The sequence below is a fragment of the Rhinolophus ferrumequinum genome, chromosome 25 (genome assembly GCF_004115265.2).
Source record: "Rhinolophus ferrumequinum isolate MPI-CBG mRhiFer1 chromosome 25, mRhiFer1_v1.p, whole genome shotgun sequence".
Lineage (NCBI taxonomy): Eukaryota > Metazoa > Chordata > Mammalia > Chiroptera > Rhinolophidae > Rhinolophus > Rhinolophus ferrumequinum.
In genome coordinates this window covers 22,011,245-22,032,403 of record NC_046308.1, presented here as the reverse complement: position 1 = coordinate 22,032,403, position 21,159 = coordinate 22,011,245, and the positions used below count along the sequence as shown (strand labels likewise).

The window sequence follows — 21,159 nt, the reverse complement described above, 5'->3', positions numbered from 1 at the left end:
GTACCTCCTGACTTGCCTTTTACATGAAGCTACTTGCAGGCTCTCTTCCATTTTTCCCTATTTCTTTTAATATTTGTTACACCACTTTGTCAATACACATGCATCTCCACACGTAAACATTCTCCATCAGCAACAGTTCAAAACAATAAAATTGATGAAGACTTTTAGCTTTTTAGCCACTTTTTAATAATAGATGCAAAACACAAATCATTTGACAAAAACATTCCGGATACAAACAAGGAAATGCTACAATGCAAATACACATGCTTCTCAAGGCAAAGCCCAAGTTTCATTGTCTGCATCTTCATCTCAAAATTTAAGATTAGTTTTAAAATTTCACCTTTCAAGTTTCAGAGATGGATTATTCAATCATACTGTTCACTCACTTTTACACTAAAAAGGTATGATCACAAATAATCGTCAAGAGATAGATTGTAGCTGAGATTAACTGAAGCTTATTAATTCTTATCTATCAATTTTCAGAACTATTCTCAGTATAATGAAAAAGGGTATTACCTGTACCAGGATGAACATGAGCAGTGCGTGAAACCTGAACATTGTAGGCATGTAGGAAACCATCTCGACATGGAAAATCATCTTTTCTCTTGTGTGTGCCAAAGCGGAAGGAAGCATACAAAGGCCCCAGGCCAGATGTCACAGTTACTGACAAGAGTGGAACAATTTCCCCAAACGCACTGTGAACAGCAGTAGTGCTTTATTTTATATTTGCCAAAGCTCCAACCAGCAGTGACGCGCTCTGGATCAAGGGGCCTTTCCCGTACCTCTCAACTAGATCTGGCCTCAAAAGTACTGAAATGAGAGAAAGTAAGGGACATCCCAGTACTTCGTCACTCTAAGAAAAATGTCACGAGAACACTGTGCAATGATAGATACGTATGTGAGAGGATGAGTACGTGTGCATGGGATCTAAATCATTAAAAGTCAAACACTTCATTCATCTGGTTAATCATCAATGCTTCATCACAAAGCAGTTCAAATTGCGGGGAGGTGTCTATATGCTACAGAAGCACAGTGACATAGGAAAACTTAGAAAAAGAAAACGCTTAAGTTTGTGGGGTCTCTAAGACTTTTTAATTTTTTCAATTCTTCTGTTAATTTTCACTGTTTTCTTTTTTCCTTCTGTGTCTTACTTCAATTTCTACTCAAGACTTTTTTCTCCTCTCTTAAGTAAAAGCAATTGATCCAGTCTAGGTAAAGTATTCCCAAATAGCTTCACCTCTTCTACGGCCCTACCCACTACACACACACACACACACACACACACACACACACACACACCCCCCTTACATAAACCAGCCAACGCAGAAGAGTCAAAGCTATGCGCAGCAGGCATATGGAGGCACACAGCAGGTATACAGCTCTGCTTTACAATGAAAAAATACTCACTGTTCAAGACCAAACTACTAGCCACTCCAAATCCAAGCCTCAGAAGATCTGACACTCCTGCTCAGTGCACACTCCATTGTAAACCTTCAAAGACACTGCCTGCCACTGATAAGGAGCAACAGAAGGAACGCAGTAGTACAAATCCAAGGCCAATGTTCCAACCTGTTCTTCCAGTCACATAAATAACAGGTCACACGGCACTCCACTCCAAAGACAGCCCCAGAAACTGAGTAACCAGTTAGGTCAGAAAATGCTAGCTATCTTACACAAAAGAGTGGCAGCACTGCCACCAAGGAAATAATTCATGGTGTTGATTCAGACTCGTGAAAGTAGGGCAAAGATCTACTCCTGGTATCATCCCTCAGGCACCAAGATGACACCTGCAGCTCTCCAGGGTGGTAGCACGGAGAAAATCTGGGGGTATCTCCAAGCCCCTGGGGTAAGTCCGGGTTCAGTTTCAACAACTCTGGAATAGAAAAACCAGCATTTCCTGCTAGATCTTTCAACACAAATCAGGAAGTCCCTCACCAGCTGTTCCTGTGAGGTGCTTCTTAAAATAATTAAGCCAAGGCATCAATCAAAGCCCTGCTTGGACAAAAGGCTTTTGAATGGATCATGTTTCATATAGTGCTCGCTTTTTCCCTCTCGGACTTAGCAGAAACAATCTCTAGGTTTTTCTCCAAGTTTCTACTCAAAACACCACATCTCTAAAACAAACAAGCAAAGAACAAATAAATGAATTCTGGACTCAGAAAAGCTGTGTGAATCCGTGCAATGACACCGAAAAGTTGACCGGCACAAAAATAGGCTGCAACGATATGGTCCCTTGGATGGTACAAACCAACAGACACAGACTGTTACTTGCAAGAGCGAGTCCTGGGCTGAAGAAGTTTCTAGAGCTAACCAATAAAAATGCTCCTACCTGTCATTACTAAGCACTTGCTGTGTGCCAGGCCCCTTGTTTCATCCCGACCACAGCCCCATGAGCCCTGGTCTGTTTGTTCCCGAAGCCCATTATCTAATGAGTCACTGTACTAACAAGAACAAAGCCAGCCCATAAAGGAGTGTAAATAAAACTAGTTACGCTTGTATTAAATTAGTACCATCTAATTTTAATTTGAATTAACACTGGATCAGTTGTCAGAAAAAGTTTACGGTGTGTTAGGGGGTAGGGTGGGAATAAAAACCCCTATCTGGGGTTTCAGGAATGTTATTGCTGGGCCTCCTTTAAGATCTAACATAAACCTTCCAGGCTGGAAACAATAGTTTCCTACTTGAAACTGTTTATACTGCTTTCCTGCTCTCCCAGGGCATCTAACTTTTTCACACGTGTTTTAGTTATTCTACTTATAGTTATTCTAGTTATTCGTTTGTAGGAGTCATCTCCATCCATTACTCCACAAACTCCTTCAAGGAGTCCACCTCCAGCTAACACCACCACCAAGCCTTGAATGAGGCAGGTGCTCAATGATTTGTTTCACAAATAAGCCTACTATTTGGTTTCATTCATAAAGAGTGAGTCCATAAGACTGTGAACTCTCTTCAAAGGCTGTGTGTTCCCAACACCAAAGGAGGGCGAAGCCTAAATAATGCTTATTTAATAAATCACACATCATATTAAGATTCCCGCCTCCTAAAAATCCATTACATATTCAAATATTGCCACATTAATACCTTTGACAAAGACGCTGCTGTTCCGGGTTTTACAAGTTTGGTGCCTCCTGCAGATGCTGAAGAACTGGCGTCGGGTTTCGTTTTTTCGACGATTGGCGTTTTGCTTATCCCAGACACTTTAGGCACTGAGCCGACACTCCTGCTTGCTTTCTTCATTCTGGGCTGCCTCTTCGTGATGCATTTACAAGCAAATCTGTGGAGAGAAATGGTATTACACTGAGAACAAAACTGGAAGAAAGCTCTTTTAGAAATTTGTTTTTGAATAATTTCACCATGTGATAAATAAAAATGTTTGAAAGCTAGATGTCACTACAGAAACTAAAAGATGAAAAATGCTCAGACTTGTTAATGCACCCTATTTTCAAGGCTCCCTTCTTGAATGTTATTAATTTGAAATTATTTTATTTATTCTAGTTTAGTCAGTAAAAAGAGTATCTTAAGTCACTAACAGAACTGGCTAAATATAACAGTGTACATTACCTTTAGCATTTAATGAAGCTTGCACTTGAGAATTAGCCATTTTGCAGGAATCTAGGGATAATTGTACTTTCCAAATTATCCAGCATAGTCCTAATGACAAATATTTGTTGTAATATCCCCACAGAAGCCAGCAGAATATCCCCCAAAACTCCAACATTCAGGATCCAGTGTATCTTTTTTTTTCAAGAGGCAGCATCAAAAATCTTTATCAGACCATTAGTCTAAATTTTTGGTTCAGAAAATAAAGGAATTCTATACACCTGTACGGAATATGACCAATCTTACACCTAAGTGCTACATAGTACAGCAGGTCTTCAAATAACATCATTACATTATAATATTAATAGAAACGTAACTCTTGTTTATCTCAATTAGCGTATGGTAAAACTAGTTTTGTTATACATCCTTTCTCCGCAGTTCCAAGAACCTATTAACTCTGTTAAGTGAAGACTTACTGTACTTGACTTCACAGTTAAGGGGACTTGGAATAACACTGGCAGTACACAAAGCGACAGCCAGATGACCCCTTGAATACACCTTTAATGACAGAGCTGGATAAGCAGTCTCTACAGTAATGTCATGTTTGGAAAGACACCATGGACTGTTTTGGGTAGAGAAATACAACTAACAAAATAAAAGCCTATCTTGGATGCAAGGAGGTTTATGTATGATAACTCTGAGAAACTGTTTTGAAAACAAAAAGTGGTTTGGTCTATTTTTATGAAGATTCCTCCACACACTAATAAAAATAAAGAGGAACTTCTTTTTGCAAAGAAGAGGCTCATTCCAATACCCTTAATGAATAATTTACCTTGACTTTGCTCCAACACTCCAGATTGATCTTGCCTTAACATAATAAAAACTGCACCAACTGGTTTGGTGGCAGGAACGGTGACACCAGGCAAAGGGGGCTCTGCTCCAGCCTCAGAGCGTAAGGCCATGGAGCAAAAGGACACTGGTATTAACATCAAATGAAACACAGCGCAACTCCAGACACTCTTCCCTAGCCTCCCCCCAACTTCGAGAGTATTCCATATAGAAAATGCTGTACACGGTACCGATCAAATTTCCTATCCACTCTTAACCCTCTCGCTTTCCACCTTCCTATCCCACTGTAAGCACTCCCTCTAGTTCAGCTCTACCATCTATTCCCTACGCTTTCCCAGAGGGCACTGAAAATGGCCAGGGTAGATTCCCACGACAGGTACAATGTACTGCTCCCTGCCAATCCCTGCTATGATTTTGTCACCTATAAAATGAAAGAATTAGTCTGAATCTACCACTAACTCAAGGTACTGGAGAAAAAAATCTAAGTCCTACGAACCACTCCTTCTCTTTCCCTTTTTACTTATTTTCTTTTCTAAGTTTCATATCTTGTACATGGCTCCCCCAAAGTTTTTCTTCTCTTCTCATTTTCCACACCTGCACTCATTTTCACACCACTCAGACCTCTACCATTCTCTGCCTACTCCTCCAGCTGCTGTCAAACTTTTTCTACACCAGCACTGATAGAACTTATTGCAATAAAGAAAATGTTCTATATAAATCTGCTCTGTCCAACACAGTTGCCACTAGCCTTGTAGCTACTAAGCACTTGAAATGTGCCAGTGTGACTGAGGAACTGAATGTTACACTTTAATTTTAACCTTTTTAAAGTTACATGGTCGCTACATACTGGACAATGTAATAGATTGTCCTTTCTCTGCTGCTGTCTCTGTCCCAGAGTTAAAACCTAATGAAGGACCACTTCCCATCCACTCAGATGACTATAATAAAAAACAGTTACAATGTTGGAAAGGATGTGAAGTAATAGGAACCTGCATACGCTGCTGGTAGGAACATAAAACAGTGCAGCCACTTTGGAAAAAACGATCGGGCAGTTCCTCAAATGGATAAATAAGGAGTTACCATATCATCCAGCAATTCCACTCCTATATATAAACGCAAAAGAAATGAAAACATTTGTACATAAAAAACCTATGTCCATAGAAGCATTATTCATAATAGTCAAAAAACGGAAACCAAACAACCTCAAAATATTCTCCCAATTGAACTATGACAGAATTCCTTGTTAGCATTTATTGTTTACTTATGAGCACATTTTTATCACTTTGCGCATACATATAATCATATAGTTCTCATGCTTTCTGTATAAAAAATAATTTTTTGTTTCAATTCCAAATGTCCGTCAATTGATGAATGCATAAGCAAAAGGTGGTACATCCATCTAACAGAATATTATTTTGGCATTAAAAAAAAAAAAAGGAATGAAGTGCCAATACCTGGTACAACATATAAGAACCTTGAAAACATTTACCAGATATTAAAAAAACAGACACAAAGGACCATGTATTGTATGATTCCATTTATAATTGTCCAGGACAGGCAAATCCATAAAGATAGAAAGTAGATTAGACAGGGATGTAAAGTACAGCACAGGGAATATAGTCAGCAATATTGTAATAAATATATATGGTATCAGGTGGGGACTAGAGTCGGAGGGAATCATGTCATTAAGTCATATAAATGTCTATTATGCTGTACATCTGAAACAAATATTGAATTTCAACTATAATTGAAAAATTAAAATAAATAAATAATTGTAGATTAGAAGTTGCCAATGGCTAGAGGAAAGGGACATGGATACAGACTGAATGGAGACGAGTTTCTTTTTGAGATGAAACATTCTAAAATTAGATTGGGATGATGGTTGTACAACCCTGTGAATATATGAAAAACCATTAAATTTGACACTTTGGGTGCAGTGTGTGACATATGAATTATATCCCAATAAAACTGTTAAAAATAAACTTAATGACCACTACCAAAAAAGGACTTCTGAAAAGTAGATCCCACACTGTACAATACCCAATAAGACAAAAAGAAGGACTACGGTTTGGCAGAGATCTGAGAGGAAATAAGCCAAAAATTTTAAAGATGCTGGGATGCAGATTGGTCCAGGAGACTGGCAGCTTGAAGTGGGTTTTTTTTTGGTTTATTTTTTGTTAATTTTATTGGGGAATATTGGGGAACAGTTTCTCCAGGGCCCATCAGCTCCAAGTCGTCCTTCAGTCTAGTTGTGGAGGGCGCAGCTCAGCTCTAAGTGCAGTTGCCGTTTTCAATCTTTAGTTGCAGGGGGTACAACCCACCATCCCATGCGGGAATTGAACCAGCAACCCTATTGTTCAGCGCTCACGTTCTAACCAACTGAGCCATCTGGCCGCCCCAGGGGCTTCCTTCTTTGCTTTCCACACCATCTTCATGAAAAAGGATAACCTATTTATTATACAAATTATTTCTAAAAATATCTATATAATGTGGCAACTATAATATAAAAAATAAAAGTAATTTATAAAATACATAAGAATTAATATGTAAATGTTCAAGCAAGGCAATACTAGGAATAAAACAGTAAAAAATCCATACCTCTAAGCTGAATAACTGAATTTGACCTGGCACACAGTATTGGCAACTCATACCACGCTATCTACCATACATGCTATCAATAAGATGATTTTCTAAGTAGGTGAACCACTCTTGGTGTGATGGTTAATTTTACATATCAACTTGACTGAGCCACATGGTGCCCAGACATTTGGTCAAACATTATTTTGGGTGTGATGGTGTTTCTGAATGAGATTAACATTTGAATTTATTGACTGCGTAAAGCAGATTGCTCTCCCTAAAGTAGATGGGCCTCCACAAATTAATTGAAGACCTGAACAGAACAAAATAGGCTGAGCAAAATGAATTCCCCGACTGGCTACGTGAGTTGGGACGTTGGTCTTCTGTCTTTGGACTCTAACGGAAAAATCAGCTCTTCTTGGGTCCTAAGTCTGCCAACTTTCAGGCTGGAACTTACATCATCAGCTCTTCTGCTTCTCAGGCCTTCAAACTCAGACTGGAACTTACAGCAACGGCTCTCTCCTGGGTCTCCAGCTTGCCGACTACAGATCTGGGACTTCTCAGCCTCCAAAATCACGCGAGTCAAGTCCTTATAACAAATCTCTTTAGATATGTGTGTGTGTGTAGATGTGACCATGTGCGCACACATGCGTGTGTACAGACATACCTTGTTTTAATGTGCTTGGCTTTATTGGACTTCACAGATGTTGCGTTTTTTACAAATTGAAAGCAAGGCCCTCCACCAGCAAAAAGATTACCACTCACTTTATTGTGATACTTGCTTTATTGTGGTTGTCTGGACCTGAATCCAGTACCTCTGAGGTGTATCTCTCTCTCTTTCTCTCTCTCTCTCTTTCTCTCTCTCTCTCTGTACGTGTATGTGTGTGTAATTCGTTCTATTTCTCTCTGGAGAGCCTTGACAAATACACTTGGTAAAGCTGAGAACAAAATTCCAATTCTTCTTCAATGTGTACAGTAATTGCATTCCTGGAAAATTCCATATACATCAAAAAATATGTTTTGAAAAGTGCTTTCTTTATGTAAAATGGAATTCGATTTTAAGCTCAGTCATAAATAGTTTTTTTCTATCCACATAAATTATTCAGCAAGATATTCCACAGCTGTACAGACCACAGGAAAAGTTTTCGCTTTGCAGAACTGTCACTTCATTGAGTCTGGAATTCCATGGTTCCGCCCTATTAAGTACCAATAGTACCCACCAACCATTGAGACAACCAAAAAAGCTTCCAGTTTTCTAAAATGACCCCTATTAAGGGCAAGGATCCTCAAAAACAGATACAATTCCCCAGTAGATCTTGCCCCCTCCGGACCTTGTTATAAAGGAGATTTCATTGGCCCAGACCCCTGCTAGGGTCCCCTGGGCATGGGAGAGATTACAGAGTGGAAGGAAAGGACAAGCACAGTTCACAGCACCTCGAGTGTCAAAAAGCTGAAAAAAGGAGTGTGCTGGAAATTACTACTACCCCTTTCCCAACCTTGCTAGCGGGTGCCATGTCAGCACCCACCGCCACCTCTGGCCCAGCGAAGTCAAGGTTTAGGGGAAATAAAAGTAGCTCTCCTCACAAAAACAGTGCGGATCCTACCTCTCTACATATGCTAAGGATAACCTCAAACTATCATGATCCATGAAGTATGTCACATGTATTTCTCAATTAATATTTCTTAAAAACATCAAAATAGATGTACTGCTCCCAAACTATGGAAAGGCGCTGAGGAACTTGAGCCCGTCCCATGGGGCTGGCACCGCGTCCCAGCACGTTCCCTGAATCCCCACAAGCGCCCACATGGGCACTGGCAGATGAAGGAACTGAGGCTCGGAGTAGAATACCTCTCCCTGCGTCAACCACTCTGCCAGACGGGAGTGGGAATCCCCACTCCACGCCCTGCCCACCACTTCATCCGGCCCCCACTGCAGCCGTGCGGACAGAGCTTTCTCTGGAATGAGCAACTGTGATCTCAGGGAGGATTTCACGAGATGTGAACAAAATGTAACAGCACTAAAACTGTCTGTACTGCTCAATTTGCCCCTTCTAGACTTATCTACTTGTCCTATATATAGGTCAGTGCTGGTATTCTTGACCAAAATTTTTTCATTTTGAAAGTACTAATTACCATGATACTTAATACAAAATCTTTTTTAGAGCAGAAAATTTATCACCAGGTCTAAATCACTCTACTCAGTTACACCTGTAAAAGTAAAATTCTTAGCTAAAATCATATTAATTTATTGATACTAGCTACTTTTTTATTTTAAATATTTGTTAGGCATGAGCAAAGAGACAGCCCTGCTCTCATTTACAGGAACAGCCCTGCTTTTAGAAGGCTGCAGTCTGGTGGCCAGAACTCTTATCAGGGAGTTCCAGTACTTGGGACCCTCAGGACAGCATTTACCTCCGTGCCCAGGAGCCCTGCCTATAGTTAATTACATATCCACAGCTACACAGGAAGCAGAGTTTCCTTTACATCTACGAAATGATCTTCTAATTAAAGCCTACTGAGGAAAACAAAGGGCCATCTCTTACCTCCCACATATGGTAAATAAAATACTATTTAAAAATCAAACCACAGACATCTAAAAATGGAAACTATCTTGGAGGCCATTTATAGGAAATCCCACATGCAACAACACTGCCACAAAAATCTAGTTACAAGCATCCTCTGTTGGAGGATAATAATTACTACACGGTTATGAAGCAAATCATTATTTACTCAACATTCACTGAACACTGTTTTGTGCCATGGCAAACCAAATGCCAATTCTCTGGAAAGCTAGTCAGACAAGGCATAAACAAACACATGAACATACGAAGATGATTAAGAAAAAAACATCTATTTTCAAGGAGCTCACATTCTAGTGGAAGAAATAAGCTACATACATGAATAGTGAGTAGGTCCCCATCCTTTATAAATGCTACTGACAGAGCAAGGTAAGTATAGTTGACCACTGAACACCACAAGGGTTGGGGTGCCAAGCCCTGGCGACACAGAAAATCTGAATTACAGATTCCCAACCGCAGACTGAAAGCACAGCTCACCCTGAACAAGATGGCCTTGCACTGAGCATTATTAATTTAAATAATAATGGGAAAAGTCCATGTATAAGTGGAGCTGCACAGTTCAAACCCATGTTGTGCAAGGGTCAACTGTGTATGTGTACAGGTGCCAACAGGAGCAGAAAGCTCTAGTCCCCAGTTCTGCGTCTGGGAAACGAGTGGGAGGTACCCGTCACAGAGCTGTAGGAAAGCATGGGTTCGCCTGCGGAACTCTGTGGACGGGTCTGGGTAGAACACAGAAATGTCAAAATGATGACTCGTGGGGAAGGGCATTAGCAGGATGGTCAGGCTCTGGCCTCTGTCTGACACAGGACAGCAAACCAAATTGAAGACAGTGCAGCCCTAAATCCTCAGATCCATAGTTCCTCAAGATGAACCTGGTGCTGTTGAGGATGGACTGAAGGGGCACAGAACAGGGGGTTCAGGTCTGAGGGAACCAAAATGGCATCTCCTTCTCTGTAACTCCTTTCCTCTGACCTGAATCCAAGTTCTACATTCAAAGGAAAAGTACCACTCTTCACCCCACAGCTCTCCCAGCGCTGAATACCACTACGGCGCTTCCCTGAGCCTGCTCTTCTCCCATGTGGGTCCCACAAATCCCCAGCCACCCCTCTGGATTCCACACCATGTATGCCCGTCAGCACCACGGTGTGCGGGCCCCTCAGAACTGAGCGCAGATTGTAGACAGATCTGGTCCGGCAAGCACGGAGTTCAGCACCACGACCCTCTCTCCATCCAGACGCTGAGCTTCTCTTGTCATCTAAGCAAGAACCTCGCTTTTCTAGGAGCTACCAGAGGCTCACACTGAGTCTACAGTTACCTAATACTTGCAAGTCTTTTTCACACAAACTGCTGCTAAGTTGCTTTTCTCTTTTTTCCCCTAACATTTGATTATGAAAATTTTGAAACGCATAGAAATGTTGAAGAAATTATACAGTGAACACCCCTACTTTTTTCCTTTTCATAGTTATTTATTTATTTATATTCTGGAAAAAATTACACCTATATGTTAAAATTTTAATTTGGTCAAATTCAGCTCCAGGCCCCAGCCTTTGGGATATTTATAACTTCTGATTTTGACTTGAAACCCATTAGTTACCCCTCTAACAAGCACTGTCTTCTGTCTAAGTCACTTGTCCATTCAGGACCTCATCTACAACAAAAGGAGGTTGGATCCTGAGGAATCGTGAAAGTACCTTCTAATTGCAAAGCCTTCTAATTTAATGTAATTTATGTAACTGATGGCGAGACCGCGTATATGCGACAAAGCAATGAGGCTTTGTGGCTTTGTACCACCAGAACCTCCCTCTGCTCTCAGAACCAGTAGCGGATCACTGTACTTAAAGTCAGGAGAGCTGGGTTCAAGCTCCAGCTTTGCCATACAGGCTGTGTGACCCTGGGCAAATCACTCAAATCACTCCATCAGCTCACATCTTCGCAACTCTGTTTCCTCTCCTACAAAGAGAAGCTGATAAAACCTATCTTATGGAATTCTTGTACAAAATAACATTTAGACAAATAAAAAGAACAAAAATCCTGACATACGTACTCATTCCAGAAGTTTTTCAACAGGGCTCAAAGGTCAGAAAAATGGTGCAACAATCCAAAATTAGGGATGGCAATTTATTTCAGTGATTCAGAAACTCCACGCTCCTTAACCATCCACCCATGAAAAACATACCAATTGAGTTTCAGAAATAATGCTAAAAGGACCTTAAGAATTTATCTTAACTGTCATATTGCATCAAGGATCCACCCTGAGTGGAGAACACAGAGTGTGCTAGAAACCACGAGAGAGCTCTGAAGCCCTCCCTCTCAGAGAAGCACCTTCAGCCCTGGCACAGTATGGAGCAGGAACCCTTGGTGGCATGACAGGAGCGGTCCCCAATCCCTCCCTCCTGTAGTCACATGAGGATCTTGATTGCTGTCCCTACTTTTTCCTTTGAACTCTTATTCACTTCCAATGAGAACCATTTTTTTCCGCTATATAAAATATATTGCTATTTAAAACTATTTAAATATAATTGTTATGTAATTGCTATTTTAAAATCCATTGTGCTTATTTTTAAAAACCAGACTCTGGGAGATTGCCCCACCATGATCAAATCGGTATCCCCAGGCAAGCTATTTAACCTCTCTGAAATCTCAAGTTCCTCGTGTGTAAAATGGGCTGGTAATAATACTACCTACCTGAAAAGAATGTGGAGAGGATTAAATAAAATAATGAACCTGAAGTCCTTAGCAGGGTAGCAGCCCACAGCAAAGACAGGATAAATTAAACTATCATAATTTATAGAACACACTGCATGCCCCAAGTATGACTAACGCATTATTAAAATAAAAGCACCAACTCAAAAGACACTTTGTAAGAGAAACCCTTTATAAGAAATGACTAAAGATTGTTTTTACTTACTACTTACATTAAATTACACACTATGGTGACAGATGTCAACAAACAACATTTGCTTCTGGTATTTTCCCACTGAAAATTATATATCAGGAAATACTGAAATACGTGGTAGGGAGTCCACTAGAGCAATAATCAAGAGACCTGGATTGTGGCCGCAGGCCTGACACAGCTGCATGACCTTGAACAAGTCATGCTAACTTTGAGCCTTGTTTATAAGGCGAGGAGAATGGATTAGGGTCTTTCTTTCAGAAATTCAAAAATTCTATTTTACAATTTGTATCCTTAGAACGAGGAATAAAAACTTTTTGAAACAAGGAAATTGCTTATTAGTCATTTTATGTCTATCAATATCCCACTAAAAATCCAAAAAGTGTTTTGAACTAAGCAATCTAAATACGTTTCTCTCTCTTATTTCACAAACTCCATATTTAAAATGTTGGAATCATGTTAAAATTGTAAACTAAGAATAGATTTAAAACACCTAGAAAGAATCACACAGTCAGGGGAAAATTGAAAGTTAGCAAATTAGCTGCACTGGAGTCAGGAAGTAAATGTTGCTTAATGAATCAAAACCAATAACCAATCTAATAAAAGCATGTGTACTACAAAAACCAAAGAAAATGTCGAAAAGATTGAATAAGAAATGTTTTAATTAAATACATCATAATGCAATAGACTGACCCTATACTGAATTCCTCAACATATACATGTTTTTTGTTTTTTTTTTAATTGGGGAATATTGGGGAACAGTGTGTTTCTCCAGAGCCCATCAGCTCCAAGTCGTTGTCCTTCAATCTAGTTGTGGAGGGCGCAGCTCACTGGCCCAGGTGGGAATCAAACCCACAACCCTATTGTTCAGAGCTCGTGCTCTAACCAACTGAGCCATCCGGCTGCCCCAATATATACATCTTTTTAATCTTTCTTATTGTGAATTATAACACACAATCAGAAAAATGCATTTAAAAGTATACATTTTAAAGACAGACTTGGAGTGGGATTCCTTTGAAAAAGTCAAGGCTTACTCAGAGGAAAAGCCTGGGCCTTGTCATTTCAAAGAAACTGCACATATGCAAGTGGGTGCGTATTCAAGGCACAGAAAGCAGAGACAGGCAGGAGAAGCCCAGGTGAGATACCTTAAGGGGTGTGATTCTCGGCTTAGTCTGAACCCACACACAAAAATCCATTACTGCTCAACATACCATGTTTCCCCGAAAATAAGACCGGGTCTTCTATTAATTTTTGCTCCAAAAGACGCATTAGGGCTTATGTTCAGGGGATGTCATCCTGAAAAATCATGCCAGGGCTTATTTTCCGGTTAGGTCTTATTTTGGGGGAAACACGGTACTTCAATTCTTACTAAGGTGCTTACTGACAATTTTAAATGCTTAGTCTTTATTATAACACAAAATTTTCTCATTTTTAAGAGATTTATTTCATGCATAAAATTAGACATGAAAAATTAGGGTGTAACTATCAACGAATACACATTTAATATGATAGTTTCCAAAAATCAATAATGCAAACTATGACTTAATGAGGAAAGATGACATTTAGATCTCCCTGTCCTCAACTTCTACCTCCAGCCCCTGGAAGGAAGGAACTTCACCCCAGTGTCCTCTCTTTGCCCTGTGTGTGCACTCCCCTTAAACACCTTCATGGTCACAGAGGGAGGAAAAGGCAGCTCCTCTATGATTTCCACCCCTTTCCCCTCCAAGCCATCTCCTTCCTGCTTAGCCACATTCCGTAAGGGGGTCTGGAAGAGAAACAACGAGAGAAAGGCTGGCTGTTCACCGGAGCCCACTTGCTAAGGTGAGCGCTAAGGGGGCGATGGTGGGCGGGGCCAACACTGTTCCAAATGGGAGCACAGAGGTGAAGTCAGACTGCACTGGAATAGGATGAAAGGTTGAGCAGGAGATGAAGGATAAAGAACTTTTCAAAAATTTGGTTTTGTGAAGGAGTCAAGGAGTAACGAGGAGGTTGAGACATTTCGCTGATGTTGCTACCGCTGTTTAAATACCAAAGCGAGCAGTTGGAGACGGCCAGCTGGCCAGGGGGACAAGCCCCCAGCATTACCAGATTCGGTTCTCATAATCGCCCCATGTAGCTGGGAAGCAGGAAGAAACTGAAGTTAGAGAGGTCAGCAGCACGCCCAAACCTGAGCTCTTTCTACTAAACCACAACTACTGACAGATAGGATGCTAGAAGAAAGAAGTTAATTATCAGCGACAAAAATTCAAAAGCACAACTCCATTCCCATTTGTTTTGGCCACAGAAAAGCCCACTCGTACTAATTTACAGTTTTCATTTATTACTCAACAAGATTTCACACAATGACATATTTAGAAACAACTAGAAGTTCCCTGGATTTTTCAAACTTAGAACCATAAGTTCTTCTTACTGCTTTCCAAAGAATAAAACAAAACATCTAATCTTATACCAAGATCTCTTCAGATCCATTTCTGGAGATCTCTCTTTGTAATACAGCTGCTGAAAGGCAATTAAACTATTGACAATACTTAACATTCCAGACAAGTGACAAGGCTGGAAAAAGCCTGAAAGAATTTCTGGCTACAGCACACAAATGATTTTTCCAGATTTAGTTCAAAACAAACTGGTTCCCAAAGTTCAAAATCCCAGGATGCAAGACATTTTGAGTCTCCTTTGGCCACAACCTCCTCAGTCAAGGTTTCTGAATATTTTAAAAAAAGAAACGTTTATTCAGGATCCTTTCAAACCACAGCTTTATGCTCAGATTTTTGGCAAGCAGTTATAAACTTGCACAATACTGTATTCATAAAATTAACTGTCGGCTACATTTTTAATTTAAAACATCAATTTGATATATTTGCACTCTTCTAATAAACTGATCCGAAATACAAATGAAACGTTTTCTTTTGTATGTCAACAATTATCGAAGTGTAATAACTTTTAAAATCTCGTTTTCTTTTGTATGTCAACAATTATCGAAGTGTAATAACTTTTAAAATCTTTTAAAAATAAGCTGAAAATTTAAGATTTGAGAATTGTTTTGCCAATGACACAAAGGAAGTCTTTCTAAACCAAACAAGTTAAAATAGGTAAGAATTTGAATTCAGTTTAATAAAAACGAAATCTTTTTCAACAAGCATTTCACTGGTTAGGTGAAAAGAAAATTTAAAAATACTAAGGAGTACTTTCTCCTTGTGTCTACTGAGAGTAAAGTAATGGTCTTAACAGTGGGCAATTCTGCCCCCTAGGGGACATTTGGCACTGTCTGTAGACACTTTTGGTTGTCCCAACTGGGGGGTTGGTGGGGGTGGTGCTACTGTCATCTGGTGGGTACAGGCTGCTAAACATCCTAGAATACACAAGACAGCCCCCCACAACAAAGACTATACAACCCAAAACATCAATAGTGCCAAGACAGAAACTTGGGGATAAAGGGTGTTGGTTTAAGCCTGGGGGGGAAGAAGTAGCAGTGTTCATCTTTTGTACCATACCATAAATTAGGCCTCAACTGCACGAACATTCTGTTGAGTTTAGAAAACCAACTCATTCAACAGAATTGCCTGAAAGAGAAGGCAGAGTCTATACTGCAGGGTGTGTTACTCCCTTAGATTTCCATCCACATTTCCTGAGAAAGACAGATAGCTCAAGGAAGGGCTCTCTGATCTTCCAGAATGAAATGTAAGCAGCACAGGGGGCTCACTGCTTACCTGAGCCCTTCTGCAGTCCCCTAGCTGCCTGGCACACATTAACAACCCCAAACGATGGTCAAAGCCCACCGTTCTCCAGTCCCTCTGAAACCTCATAGCAATAGAGAAAGAAGGAAACGAAAAGCTGAGGGCCTGCGATTTGCCAAATGCTGTGCTGGGGTTTCGCACCCATCGTTCCATTCAATCTGCCACCTGAGGAGGGGAGTATGCTCATCAGGCCCACAGTAAAAAGCAGAACCAAAGCCTTCCACAGCCGGCAGGCAGAGGCGAGGGGTCTGAAGAGGTCCAACTCCAAATCCCACGCCGCACCACAGCTCAGTAACTCTCTGGGGTGTCTTTTTTTTTTTTTTTATCTCAAGGGGCGGCCTGTACAGTGAGGCTACAGTTGGGGTACTGTCTTCAGAGACATTTAAAAAATGATGGAGCTGTGTCTTGGCAACTGAAGGAAGGGCTGGCTTCCGCTTACAGCATTCTCTCCTCTGCCCACCTCCTCTGCCAGCCCTGCTCGGCCTCTTTCTGTGTCAAGGAAGAAGCGCAGCTGGACAACTACCGTGTTTCCCCGAAAACAAGGCCTAGCCGGACCATCACCTCTAATGTGTCTTTTGGAGCAAAACTTAATATAAGACCCGGTCTTATATAATATAATAATATGTCCCTTCCAACTGGCGTATTGTTCCCCCAACTACAATGTCCATTCACTGAAAACTCCCTCCTCCTTCAAAGCCAATCTCAAAGGACAAGTACAGCTCAAGTCCCCTGGAAGTCCAGCTCAGAGGAGCCACAGCTCCCAATACCCACATTCACAGGGCATCTCCCCCACTCATGAGGCCCCCGCACTTAAGACTCTTCTAGCCCTTAGCAATGCCCCTCAGAGGGCAGTGTGTGCACTTCTCCCACAGGCCGCACTTAGGATGCCAATGCCGTGTACATGTATGAGGCAAGACAGGGCCAGTGGCTTAAAGACACCCTCCAATAATTATATAGAGAATGAAACCAAACTAGAAAAACGGACGAAATCAAAGCTATAATGCGACTAGGCCAAATCACTGCTGGAAAGGACATGAACGTCAAAAGTAAATCCTAGTAAATTCTTTCTAGATAGGTGAGTTACTCACCTGTTAAACAGTTCGCAGCCTGTTATAAGATATCCTATAACTGAGTGGAGAACTTCTATTCACTTATTAGTTGTAAGATGAGGATGTAAGAGGGAAAAAGATGAAAACAATGGAAAGCACTACCAAAAAAAGAAAATTACAGACCAATATGTCTCATGAAAATAATGTAAAAATTCCAAGCAAACTTTCAGCAAACTGAATACAACAATCTGAAAAAATAAATAAATAACACATCATGGCCAAGTAGGGTTTATCCCACAAATGCAAGGTTGGTTAAATTAAAAAAAAAAAAAAATCAATGTAACTCACCACAGGAACAAAATAAAAGAAAAAAACATGATCATCTTAACAGATACAGAAAAAGCACGAGACAAAAGCTGACATTCATTCCTGATTTTAAAACACAACCTCCAATTAAAACAGGAGTAGAAGGGAACCTCCTCAACGTCATAAAAGTTACCTATGAAACACCTGCAGTTAATATCACACTTAACAGCATAAGGCTTAATGCTTTCCCCCTACGATCAGGATTAAGACAAGGAAATTCGCTCTCACCACTTCTATTCATTATTGTACTAGAGGTTCTTAGCGCAACAAGGCAAGAAAAAAGAAACAATAGGCATTCAGATTGGGAAGGAAGAAATAACTCTTTATTTGCAGACACACTGATGAAATGTCAAATGGAATCTAAAAAACAAAAAACTATTAGAACTACTAGAGTATAGCAAGATCTCAAAATATAAGATCAGTATACAAAAAACCAACTGAAATAATATATTTCTACATATTAGCAATGAACAATTGGAAATTTTTTTAAATAGTATTTACAATGTCAAAATATATGAAATTCTCATGAGTAAATCTGACCAAAAAAAGGTGAAAGATCTGTACACTGAAAACTACAAAATAATGCTGAGATAAACTAAAGATCTAAATAAATTGAGAGATATAACATGTTCATGAGTTGGAAGACTCAGTATTGTTAGGAAGTCACTACCCCCAAATTTATATATAGATTTAACACAATTCAAATAAAAATTCCAGCAGGTTTTTGTAGAAAGTGACAAGTTGACTCTAAAATTCATATAGAAACGCAAAAGGCCTAGAATAACAATAGTTGAAGCTGGATGATGACTACATCACCACTGTGTCCATTATATTATTTTCTCTATTTTGTATGTTTGAAATTTTCCATAGTGAGGAAATTTTCTTTTTAAGAGACTGAGATGCTTTCACGCATACATAAACACAAAATATCCTTCCTTTAACATGTAATTATTATCACAAAAATGGTTTCCTTCTTGACACCACCTTAAGTCTAACCCCTGGCCTGGTTTCCCAGTCCTCTGACCAGCCCTCTCTGCTTCCTGTGTCTCTAAGCCAGGGGTCAGCAAACGACAGTCCACAAGCCAAAGGCGGCCCATCACTTGTTTTTGTACAGTCCACAAACTAAGAATAGTTTTTGCATTTTTAAATGGTTGGGGGAAAAAAATCAAAAGTATATTTCATAACATCAAAAACTTACATACAAAATTCAAATTTCAAAGTCCACAAAAAAACTTTTATTGAAACAGTTACGCTCACTTATTTACATATTTCTGTGGCTACTTTTGTGCTACAATGACAGAGGCGATTAGTTGCAACAGAGATCATACCACCTGCAAAGTCTAAAATATTTACTATCTGGCCCTTTACAGAAAAACTCTGTCAACCACTACTCAGTGATATGACTGCCTTCCCCTCCCTCAAGCGACTAAATCCTTCACCTCAGGAATGCTCACTACTGCCTCTCCTTTGTTCAAGCCCCACCAACTCCTCAAAACCCAATTCCCCTTCCCCCCTTTTCCAAATCCTAACCATTATCAGCAGCTTATGTGGAAGCAGAGAAGCTGAACGTTACCATAGAGGCTGAGCCTTAGAGCTGCTGTCCCTGTGTGGACAAGGGTGGCTGATGACCACCTACTCATTTCCAATCTTTCAAAGCAGGCTGGCAGGCTGGCAGCTGGCATGGAGAGAGCACATGATGTAGGGCAGGGCACTGAGAGGATTGCAGAAGCAAGCAATGTACGTGCCAGTACCCCTGCAGCAATGTCACCATTGACATATGTAAACAGTACAAATGCAAGTTAGAAGAATGCCACTCCAGATACCAACTCAAGACAGCATAATTCCAAAAAGAAATTAGGAAGAAACAGCTGATGAGGGGCAGAAGGAAATGAGAAGAAAATCTTTCACTCCGACAATTCAGAGGCTCTCACAAACCGTGATTAATGGAGACACTGGCCAGGGGCAGTCCCCTTTGATGGGAGAGAGGCCTACAAAGGAGACACAGCAGAGTTCAAGCTGGAACGCCTCAGGTCAACAGGTGTCCTGACTTCCCTGAGTTGGCACACTAAATATGGTGGCAAACATTATTAACTGGTCCTAAAACCTGGGGATCACTACCATCTTTGCATGCTCTTTGGAAACAAATAAGAAATAAGATATCTGGACTGTATCTCTGTAACTCAAGTCCCAGATAGGAAACCCTGATCTTATGCAGATGTTTTCATCTCTGATTTTTCTTTCACCCTTACTGAGGTATAACTGACAAAGTTATATGATCTTTAAATCGTACATCATGGGGACTGATATACATATACACTGTGAAAAAATTCCCACCACCTAGTTCATTTACATATCCATCACCTTGCCTCCTTATTTATTTTTTGGTAAGAATCATCTCCAATTTAAAGTGGCAACTAAAAGGAACCAGATTTTGCGAGAGTACAGGTACTGCCAAAGGTCAGGATTTGATCTTATTGTCCATGTGTTCCCGGTAAGAGGAAAAGGAAAGAAAGCCTCTGGAAGACTTCCTTCTAGGAAGCAATGCGGGTAAGCTTCCTATGTCCCCCTGGTACCCCTGGCACCCCTGGCACGGCAGCATGCTCCAAGGGTATTAACACAGTCCCCGTTTGATTTACACTCGATCCAGGAAGACAGGAATCTCAGGTAGACTCTGTACTCCTCAGAGGGCCTGGTGGGGTACCGTGTGCAGTTCTAGAACAACACCAGAAGGAAGGAATTAATAACTAGCCTATCTCTAGTCCAAAGGGCTCTAGAAGCAACTCAAGGAGAGACTTTCAAACTCAGCAAGTAAAAGTAGCTGTTTTCAAATTTAAGGAGATCCAGGAGGCAGATACAGGACTAGTGAGTGAAAGTTATCAAGAGAGAGACTCCAAGGCAGCTAATAATCAGAGAGGCCCCTACATTCAGTGAGCTACCTACTTTATGTCCTTCACCTCACTCACCAGAGATTCCAGTGGGGCTAGGAGGACAGCTGCGTCATAAGCTGTTCAGACTAAAGCTGAAATGTGAAGTGCTTGCACTGACTTTAGTTAGCTAGATAGATACTCAGATACAATTTTTCATCTATAATGGTGGCTCCAAACAAGAGTGGTATAACTTCAATTATTTTAAAAAGCACCATATTGCACTTATGTGGGGAGAATTCTAGCTTACTTTTTCACTTGCCTGTTTCTCTTATCTCTTGTTCAGTTCAGCTACCCCCTCATCTCAAATCTCCAACCTCACTTCTGACACAGCATAGCACCGACTTGATCACTGAACAAACATCTCAACTCTGGGCTCTGACAATTTTTTTTAAAACGTTTTTTGCAGAAGGCACTCTCTGATATCAATGCAAAACTTGCCACTGCTGACCACCCTCTCGCTGCATTTGCAATATACAGCTCCTTTGGCCAGGCAAAATGCAACACCGATGTAGTTTTCTATGTTTTGTACAATCACATGAAACTACAAAAAAAATAGGACAATAACCTTGGGTGGTTATCTCTGAGGATAATAAGCCTTGGGTGGAAAGTAAATACTGTGCTAGCCTTTCAGCAGAGACTCTTAAT

General features: G+C 40.5%; 1 protein-coding gene across 2 annotated transcripts in view; it reads right to left on the bottom strand.

The window, feature by feature from the left end:
• The window catches only part of SPECC1L (sperm antigen with calponin homology and coiled-coil domains 1 like), a 128,009-nt gene that overhangs the window by 98,097 nt on the left and 8,753 nt on the right, over window positions 1–21,159 (bottom strand). For both annotated transcript variants that reach the window (XM_033097586.1, XM_033097587.1), the window contains exon 2: window positions 3,082–3,274. In XM_033097586.1, the coding sequence (XP_032953477.1) occupies window positions 3,082–3,237 (156 nt within the window). In that variant the 5' untranslated portion in view covers window positions 3,238–3,274. The remainder of the gene's footprint in view (window positions 1–3,081; window positions 3,275–21,159) is intronic.